Here is a 10,475-nt window from a genome sequence, read left to right as displayed (position 1 = left end):
GCATAAGAGAAAACAGGAATGAAGCTGAAAATGAGGCTACCAGTCATTGAGAGACATTCAAAGTGCAATGCTGGTTGTGAATTAGGGCTGTCGCTTTTTCAAAAGGCTAAGTTGGAATGAATGTGCCTTAACAAACAATTTGCTCAATTCAATTTGAACTCAAGCCACGCAGCCAAATCCCAAACCAGTGTTGAGGCGAGGTGTCATCTGAGTGACGAGCTAACAGGTAGCTTGGATCTGTTTGGTAATGCCACTGTAAGGCAGCCGTTTCCTGTTTCCACAGGTGAATCCAAACGCCTCCACGCATGACTTCTCAGATGGTTGGTGTCATGCTCATCTGCACATCTTGCCAGTTACCTCTGCTTTGCATTAAACCAAAGGAGACTCTCCAGGAAGCTAATGGAACCAACCAATAAACAACAGAAACAAAACCCCAGCTTGTTGTTTTTACCCTTTGATTTTTGTATTGGAACAACAAGATACATGATGTTAATTATTGAGCTTTAGAGGAACTGGTAGGCGGAGCCAGCTGTTTTCCTAAGCTAAGCTAAGCAGCTGCTTACAGTAGCTTCACATTTGCCTTGCAGACATGACAGTAAATCTTCACATCTTACTCTTGGCAAGAAAACAAATAAGCCAAAATGTTTCACTACTGATTTAACAAACTGTCAGCCCATTATATTATTCTTTTTGTGGCTAACGTGTTAGCAAACAGTTACTTATGTCCAGCAGATAGGAGCAACATTAGCATCCATTTGGAGTCCTGTTTGTGTCCACCTGATGAATGGAAGTCTAGTATTCACTCTACTTTTAGCTCTGGTTTGATCTCCACCAACCCTGGCTCTTTAGCTGCTCAACGCTCAGCAGCTAGTCGCTAACTGTGCCTGTCTGCTGTTTGATCCCTGCAGCTGGAAATGAGGTTGATGAGAGCGGTGGGACTCGATCACAACAGGAAAATCGGGGCCAGAATATCAAAGCAATTAGCAGAAGGACTCTGGAACTGGAACTGAGCAGAACCACAGAGTCTGCTGTAATTCTCCGGAGGCTGACCGCTACAATCGGCTCTTCCGCTTTACATGTAGTCATTTGATCCATTGTTATTCTAAAAGTACTGATTGATGTTTGAACAAAAGCACAATCTTTGCCTTACAAATAGCTTGATGCACTCAACAACTGACAATTTTGAGTCTGGTTGATTTCATTCACACTCAAACAGTAGTCTGAATTTTTGAATAAAAAGTGACAGCTCTATTGTGAAAACAAGATTTCCCCATGTCCCTCATGTAAATATGAAGCATATTCTCAATGAAAACTTTAACATTGTTCAACACTGCATGACATCTGAAGTTGTATTTTGTTATCGAAAAAAAGGACTCCAGTAAAAGTAAAGATTCATAGAACTCAGTATACTTCAGTTCAACCACATTTCTGACACAATATACACTTAATCAAGAGCTAAAAATCTAGAAATGATGCCATGAACATATAGCTTCTTTTTGCTTGCATCACAAAAAAAAAACAACCAAAAGAATCTAAAAACCTGCATAAACATAAAGAAATCAGTGCATTTCATCATAAGAGTTGTCCTCTTTTTACTCTGTGTCCCGAAGAAGGCGATTTTCAAGCGAGGATCCTTCAGAACAGTTCCTCTGGAATGGTCTATTTGTACAAGACGGCGAAAAAGACAAAAAGCAATCATGTAAGAGTCATTAGCCCCCTCCAGTCTCAGCCAACCTACAGGCATCCGCAGTTCAGCTCGAAGGGCAGCAGAAGGGCACTTAGTAAAAAAAAAAAAACAAACCAAAAGCAAAACTCTTCTTCCCCACACTCTTCACTTCATATCTGCAGAGGTAAGTGGTGTTTTGTTGACTGACCTGGTTCCCAACGCTGTCCTCCATTCAGTTTAAAGCCACAAGACACACTCTGCAAAGTGGTTATTTGGTAACCAAGGAGAGATTAAAGCAAAGCCTGAAAGTATTAAAAGTCCAATTCTTAATACAAAATACAGTCCAATTTAGATTCAAAACTCCATTCAGGCCTGAAATGAGTCTTTGAAGAGGTTCACACTGGTGGAACTGAAGATTGTTGGGCTCTGCCGTTGCGCTGGTTAATTTACATTTCTACATCCATTAGTTGCCATTCCCAAATTCAGATATTTAGGACTTTTTGAGAATGACTTGGTAAGCATTTTTGGATCCATGTGCAGCGAAGGCAGGTGAAGGATCAGGTGGCGTTCTTAAATTTTCCATTAAATGGAATTATAGTCTGCCAGCACATCTGTTGTTTCATCGTGTGGAGTGTGTGTTGTGTGTATTTTGAAAAGATTTCACATTTTCTTAAAGCTCATCAGCAGCTTTTACAATCTCTGAGATCGAGTTTGTGGTAGTTGGCCGTCGCTGTCTCTGGCCCTGCATTGGTCAAAATCTCTCCTGAACCTGTCTTTGACATGGAAGTGAGTGTGTGTGTTCGTGGTGTCTTTGTTAGGAGAAGTCGCTGTCCTCGGCCCCGTACAGGTCGGCTAGTTTCCTGAACCTGGGGCCCCAGTCACTCAGGTAGTGGTAGTCCTGCTCGGCCTCAGACGATGCTGAGCCCAGTGAGCTCAGCGACTCGGCCACTGAGCCTGCGCCCTCATAGGCGTAGGTGGCCAGTGAGTCATACGGCGGTGCTGTCGGGTTACAGTCGTTCTCTAGCACTCTCTGATTGATGAACTCACGTACGTCCCCGTTGTCCCGTGACGCCATGCTGACCGGCGGCATGATGAGGCCGGAGGTGGCGGGGGCAGGTCGGCGGTGTGGTGGGTACAGCAGGGTGTCGGTGGGGATGATGTCACGCCTCTGTTTGGTGGACTCCTCCAAGGCGGCGGCAGCATCCGGGTGTCGCAGTGCTCCAATGTCGAAAGCCTGGGTGTCCTCCTCGCCTCCGCCCTCATCGTTGTAGCTCACCACATTGTCCCGGACGTCTTCCTTGGAGATGATGAGAGGCTCCTGCTTTCTTTGGCGTTTCAACGCTGTGAAGAGAACCACGATCACTGCAAGAAAGACAACCAAAAGATACGAGATTAGACAATTTTACAGTGAAGAGCAGTGCCTGGAACATACAGCCAATGAGGACACAGATAATAAACCAAAGGAAAAGGTCAATTTATTTCAGTGGTCTCATGTTGGTAGCTTTGTTTTTATTGGTTATGACAATGCTGTTAGTTAATTGCTCAAGAAGTCAGGGCAAGAAGCTAATATTTTAGCCAGATTATCTAAATCACTTTATTTTGATGTACATCCAAATTTCACAGAGAAATGATGTGCATGCACACGTGTGGTAACACCTCCCTGACACCTCCCTCTCGCCTCTCACATACCTCAAGCTTGCAGGTGCTCTGACTGGGCAGTTATTTTCTCATGTTGCATCTATACCAGAACACCACTGCTCAGTTCTTTTCCAGATCTACGTGTCCCAACATTGTTCAAGCCCCAGTAGCTCATTAAAAGTCTTTCTGTGCAGAACTGGGACGACAATCAGCTTTTCCTTCATTTGAAGTAGTTTTACGAGAGTGAGAGGAGTAAAAAAAACAACTACGTGCTTCCACGCTCAGAGATGCGAGACAAGTGGTGCATCTGCTGTGCACCAGGGGATGTTTACATGAAGCCCAACCTTTTCCACAGGCCTGTTGTCTCATTTCCATTGTTTGAGTCCGTATGGATGAATGGGGATGGCAAAAACTATAAAAAATAGACCCAGTTCAGTCAGCTCACTCACATCAGATTGATTAAGTGAATGCAGAGTATGTACAGTATTGATATTTAATGTCTTGGCTCTGACCTAATTGCTCCCCACAGGGTAGCACCAATCTGAGCACATCAGGGAGTGGGGAGTGCGATAAGAACTCCCCCCTTAAGGGAGCTTAGATGTAGAGCCTACAGGTGCATGCTGGTTTGGAGGTGGGGCTTTTGAAGTGCTACAGCAGGTGACAGGATAACATTCAGGGGAGCAGTGTGGCAGCAAAGAGGGAGCAGAACCCTGGCAGCACATAAGTACATCAATGGATACAGAGTGTTGTAGTACGCCTTGAGAGTGTCACTGCAGACTGAGGAGTTGGCTGCATGAACTACTTCACCAGCCTCATTTCATTTTGTAATAAACCCAAATGATCTTTTCATCTCCAACTAGTAATAAAAAGCACAGTATTAACAATGTTGTATGATGCAAACATAAACAGGTGAAAGAGTGAGATGTGTGTGAAGATGTGCACCACAGCTCATCTCCATTCAGAACAACACATGAAACTCTAAACACTATGTTTTATATCTGAAAATGAGTGTAAAAACACGAGGGCTGCACAGCCTGGGCACAGACAGACAGAAAGGACAGCAGCCTTTGATTTCAGAGAGGGCTCAGCCACAAGTAATCATGCAGAACATTTGATTGGCTAAGCTCATGCAGGCCAGTTTGAATTTAAATCAAGTAAGCGCACAGTGGCAACAAGAAAGAGCAGAGGCGGAGTTAAGGTCAGGGAGCTGAAATAACCGATAATGCATACACAGTAGCATTGCAAATCACAGCATGAAATGTCTGCGAAGGAGCAGGAGAGCGTGAGCTGCGATGTGAACGAGTCAGCGAGAGAACAAGTGAAGGTAGATATAGAGGTAGCTGTAGAAACACAGAACGAGGACGATTTGTATAGATAAAGCAGGCAGTTACTGTACAGTGAGTGCAGGGAGGGAGAGCGAATGATGTCTGCTGGAAGATGAACAGAGACAGAGGGGAACAAGAAAAAACTGTAATGTGTTGGTTGAGGTGATGATGAATACATTCATATGCATATCAGTAGTACCAACACACTACAGCTCAAGGCTGTGTTTTGATTACCATGTTAAATATAATTTGACACAATGAGATTCCTCTAAGTATCCAGACTGAGAGCGAGCGTCACCGTTTGCTCTTCTTTCTGGAATAAATGCATGTTTAAATATATTTACTTTGTATCAGTTACATCTACATCTGTTATCACACATTTTGTGAGTCTGCACTGCAGTTCACCCCCAGTCCATTTTAGAACTATGGGCGTTCTATTCTACTCTATTCTTCTAGTCTATTCTACTGCTATTATATTCACATCTATTTCCTTACATTAGAACTGCCTTTTTGGGGCTGTGTTGTGTTCGGTACACCCTCATGTCTCGAGTGACCTGCTCGAAGAATGAACTGATCTAAACCTTTGTGGTGAGAGCTCACCCCGACATTAGTGTAGCATTTTTCCCAGTGTGCCTGAAAAAGCAATGTTATTATGAAGCATGGAACTGTACATGCATTGTGTGGTATGCTATGTGGTGTAAGGCATGACACCACACTGTGTCACTGTGCCTCATCACAGTGTATCGTACCTCATCATGTCATACTGCAAAGCGCTGTATTGTGTCGAGCCATATAATGTTGTGGTGGAGTCATGTTGCATCCAGGTGTGTCAAGCTGTATCATATTGCATTGTGTGCTATGGTGTCTTGTCGTGTCGTGTTACATTGTATCATGTTGTATTGTAGCGTGTCATATTGTATAGTGTTGTGTTGTATCGTACTGTGATGCATCTTATCTTGCCGAATCAGTCATATCACATCATACTGTATCACACTGTGCCATGTTTCATTGTTTCATTTCCTATATCTATATAGTAGTATCCTAAGGTGATGTATGGTAGCGTGCCTTGTCATATAGCACTGTGCTGTGTGACACTAATGTGCCGAACGTACCTGTGTTATGGTAGCATGCTGCATCATGTGTTGTCTTGTGTTGCCATGTTGCTGTGTCATACTGCGCTGTACCATGTGATGCTGTACCTTACTGTACAATCTTGCACCACATGCGTGAAGTGTACTGTGGCCGGGAAGCTCTATCTCGAGTTGTTTCATTGTTTCAAAGCGCTGACTTAGCTGAGCTTGTCTTTGTTGTAATAAGAGTGTGCTGAGCTGCAGTGTGAGATTTAGGTGGTAAACTGAATCACCTATGTATGACTCTCAACACTCCCTGACAACACTGAGCAGAAATGTGTGTTGAAATGAGTGCTCCTTCTCATCATAACATTTGCCTGACTATAATAACCAGATCTAGCCTTTTGTACAGCAACATCTATAGCCAGAGTGTTGCCTTAACCAGGTGAAGAAAAAGTCATTGTACTCTGTATGGAAACTGTTTGTGTGTGTGTGTGTGAATGCAGGCTGCTGATGGGTAGCTGCTGTCATTTCTCTGCACTCATATACTGTAAGTGTGAACACTGCATTACAGCACTGCCTCCCCGCTGAACTCACATACAGCTAGAGCACGTGACTTAACTGGAGTTACTGCAGATGTACAGTGGCGCTGTACCGCATGATGTGTGATGTGGTTATTGCTCTTGATTATGAAGTAAAACACATCTGTACATAGTACATTTGAGTTCCAGTATGCTGTCTGCAAGTTGTTCTAAAATTAGTGGAACATGCTGTTATAAATGATCCTGGCCATTGAAATCATTGCAAAAACCATGAATGTCGTGCAGCATTTAGTTTGACATCATTATATAGACTGATTTTTCTCTCACAAGCCCCAACTCTGACTTCCAGTGTCCCTGGAGTGTGTCCACTAAGTCTGCAATGACTGCACTTTTAGAAGCATAAATATGTATTCATTTCCCAGCAGCCCACTGGACTGTGACCACTGCATGAATAAGAGGATAAGTGGGGATGTGGTGGCAGATGAGATGCATTCATTTCCATACGAGGTTTGATTCTGACGAGCTCTGGACCAACATTGTTTCCCATTACAGCAAATGAGGAAGCACAACGTCTGCCGGTGTTTACAATGCTGTTCAAATGGAACCGCTGTACTGCGCACAGAGAGGTGTGATCAGACATGCCACATGCTGTGTGTACACACATTTCATTTCAAGAGTCCCTCCTATTTTAATTTCAATAGCTAAATACAGATGTTTTAGTATCTTTATGTACATTTTCACAGTTATGCTTCTGTAGAATTTCAATGTCTTTATTAATGTGCATTGTTCCTTTAAACATTTGGAAAGCAGCTCTTTCGGCCTTGACACTGAGTTCTTTGTATTGAAAACATCATCTAAAAATCAATGGACATTGTGGACATGAAGTGTGTTTTGTAGCGTTGTGTACAGGCCATTCTTAGTGTGGAGCGGGTCCTGGACTTTCATGGTTCCAGAGCAGAGGGAGTTATACTTGTGTCCCTGATTTATGGGACTGAGAAGAAAAAAATACTGCTTGTAGTTTCCACAACACAGCAGAGGCTCAGCTGGTTGTTTCTTCTTCACGTCTTCAAACACACGACTTGGCGGCTGTGGATTGGTGGACTTTAACAGCACTCCTGCGGAGGGAGGGTGGGGAGTATGGCTGGGGAGGCTTGGGCATTCTCTATTTTTACATTTTTATTTCCCCCCCATGGTTGGTTTTTAAGGCCTGTGTTAAGTTTCTCTTTTGTTCTTTCTTTCTTTCATTTTGATGTTTTTTGCACAACATTGTGTTATATTGTATTATGTTATATGTGACTGACATGAGGTTGATTCACAATAAAAACCTTTAAACATAAAGACTTACTCTATGAATATACATTATTTTAACCTTTTTTGGCTCATAGAAGGGATTTTTTCAAAATGGCACAGATACATGATGATAAAGATAACTTGAATAGAGAGCTGTGAGAAAACCTCATCAGCTGAGGAAGATAAGGATGCACCAATCCAATACGCCCCACGTGCTCATGCTGTCCTTATTAAGCTAATCAGCCACGATGTCACTGATCCACGCCAGCTGCAGTTTCTTTGTCAACGTCACTGTAAAATGTAGTGTTTCTGTTACTGTATCACTTCCATTCACCGTCACTGTGGACTGCTCAGTTTTTAGTGCCATTTTAATGTAAAAAGAGAGCACAGGTGGCAGTAGGCGGTATCAGGGGATAACCACCACATGCGTCTGGCAGCTCCAGAAAAAACGTACTAAGCAGAACTTTCTACAAGTTTTCTACATAAAGCTAAATCTACATCTTACAACTAGTACTATTTGCACTACCCTCATACACTATGTGGCAGGGCTGCACCTATTGTAATTTACTACTATATTACAACATATTATTTCATTATTCTTATTAATTCATCATTTTATTATGATTTTGTATAGTCTGTGAAATAGTAAGAAACTATTCACAACAACTTTCCAGATCAGAGAAGGAGATGTCTTAAAAAAGTAAAAAAGATATTTAGTTTACAATAAATTATAACAAGCACCAACATCTCTCATGCTCCGGACAATGTTTTTTAGTGTTTTCTTGAAAATGAATGAATATCAAAATAGTAGCCTGTTAGCCTTTTATTTCTCTGTTGTTTAACTGATGGAGTCATTGTTTCAGCTCTGATAGAGAATGTCTTTAAATTCAGAATATGATTTGTAAGATGAGCTACAGCTTTCTTTTTTGCCCCATATTTTAGACCAGTCATTTTAAACATTGGTGTAACCCTGTATGGGTTGAACTGAAGACTGTGGTGGATGCTGACACAGACAAACAAACTGACTGTATTTTCTCATACTTACTCAGCAGTATGATGGCACACAGGAGGATGGCGATAAGAGCTCCGGTGCTGAGACCAGGAGAGCTGCTCAGAGCCTCTGCATTGCACAGTTGCATGTTGCCTTCACGGTCACAGGTGCACACCCTCACAGTGAGGGTGCCCGTGCTGCTCTGCATGGGGTAGTCGCCGTCGGTGATCACCACAGGAACCAGGTAGACGCTCTGGTGAAGGCGGCTGTAGCTGGCTCGACGTGTCAGGATGCCAGCGGTGTTATCTGAGTAGGAGAAAGTTCAGTTAGAATATCATCGCAGCACACCTGCAGTGCACGGTGTGTCTGACACTTTGTCACACAGCAGCGCTGTGAATAAAAATCACTTTATTACCAGGTTGGAAGAAAAATGTGGCTCAAACAAGGCAGAAGTCATTTGCTCTGTATAACTGAGGGAGTGAAACATGAGGATGAATCTGTTTTACAACTCGAGGCAAGGGAACAATCAAGCAGGTCTGGATGACAGAAACAAAATATCAACTATAACGTATAAAAGTTTAACAATCTCAAAATACACTACATTGCTTGACAGGACACAAGGAGCCAATCATGTTGCAGAACAAATGCATTGTGTTACTGATGATGTGTAAAAGAGTTAAATCTCTTTTCAAATTATAACATAAATCAAGAGAGTTACGAATGTAACTATGATTCTATGAGTACTGGATGATGGCCAGGTAATCGTATGGAATACCTGGATTTCCAGTGTTTGTGGTGATCAGGAAAAATGAAATGAAATAAAGTCTCAGCAACCTTGAGCTGATTTCTTTTTTTATATGGCTTGACAGAAGGATGTGGCCCACACTGGATAGAACATGAATTTTAATAGCTGCTGGCTATAGCTTCCCATCCCATAACCCATCCTCACCAGAAACACGGCTGCTCAGGTCACCTGTGCAAGAAACCATATTTATGTTTGGCATTAATGGGTGACCTCTCGTAATTATGATGAGAGTGAAGGATCAAGTCAGATGGCATAGTATAAAGCCCAACAAAGAGAAGGATGGGGTGGATGGATGATTCAAACAAACACTGCACTTAAACCCAGGCGACAGCTGTTCATCACACATGTGAAACTGAAAGGTATTTCCCAAAATTTCATATTATACCAGAATCTTACCAGAAATACTGACATGATTTATATTGTGATGGACTGTTTCAATATCAACCAATCTGAAAAAAATATATATTGTCACAGCCAGAATAATAATAACAGCTTTAGCTCACAAATGGCCTGCCAGGCTTTGTGTGTATTATGATGTTGGTAATAGTAGGTACTGTAAACACTCCCTTCATCCCTCTATGATCTACAACTGCTTATCCTTTGTAGGGTCATAGAGGTCTGGAGCTGATCCCAGCTGGACAGGTCCACTGTAAACAATGCTGCAGCTAATGCATTAGTTGTGTGAGGGATGACTGACAGGGAGGGAGCCCTTTTGTTTTTTTACAGTGACTTGTTATTTTCTTGCTTCTGTCCATCAATGGGAAATGCTTAAAAAACTGCCCATTTTTGAATAGCCACCATTTCCACTGCAGGGACTTTCCCCAGGGACTAGAGACCTTTGGAGGAACTAAAAATAATGTTCCAGGAACACTATTTTACCCCAAAAGTCCTTTTCAAAAGCTTTTTACGGTAAGTAACAGGGGGGCACCACTGGACATTTCTGGTTGGTTCAGTACTTGCAGCATTTTATTTCAGGCATGAACCACTTTGTTTTTGTACATTGTGCTTCAACACGTCATGGAGCCACAGAAGAACGTGTGCAACAGACGGACCAATGACAAAGCCGTTGTTATACAATTGAACACAAGAATGACATGTAAAACCAGCTGTCGTTCTTTCAGACGTCAGCAGACTAACGTTTGCAGGTC

At 42.5% G+C, this 10,475-nt stretch overlaps 1 protein-coding gene across 1 annotated transcript in view; it reads right to left on the bottom strand.

Moving 5' to 3' along the window:
* Nucleotides 1–1,825: 1,825 nt before the first annotated feature.
* Nucleotides 1,826–10,475, bottom strand: part of LOC121614619 (cadherin-6-like) — a 76,152-nt gene continuing 67,502 nt past the window's right edge. Inside the window, exons 11-12 of the mRNA XM_041948598.1 lie at nt 8,577–8,828; nt 1,826–3,028 (exon numbers count right to left, since the gene is read on the bottom strand). Coding sequence (XP_041804532.1) covers nt 2,481–3,028; nt 8,577–8,828 — 800 coding nt within the window. The 3' untranslated portion in view covers nt 1,826–2,480. The remainder of the gene's footprint in view (nt 3,029–8,576; nt 8,829–10,475) is intronic.

Source organism: Chelmon rostratus, chromosome 12 (assembly GCF_017976325.1).
Source record: "Chelmon rostratus isolate fCheRos1 chromosome 12, fCheRos1.pri, whole genome shotgun sequence".
NCBI classification, from domain to species: domain Eukaryota; kingdom Metazoa; phylum Chordata; class Actinopteri; order Chaetodontiformes; family Chaetodontidae; genus Chelmon; species Chelmon rostratus.
Note: the sequence above shows the minus strand (reverse complement) of the source record. Positions and strands in the feature narration are given on the sequence as shown.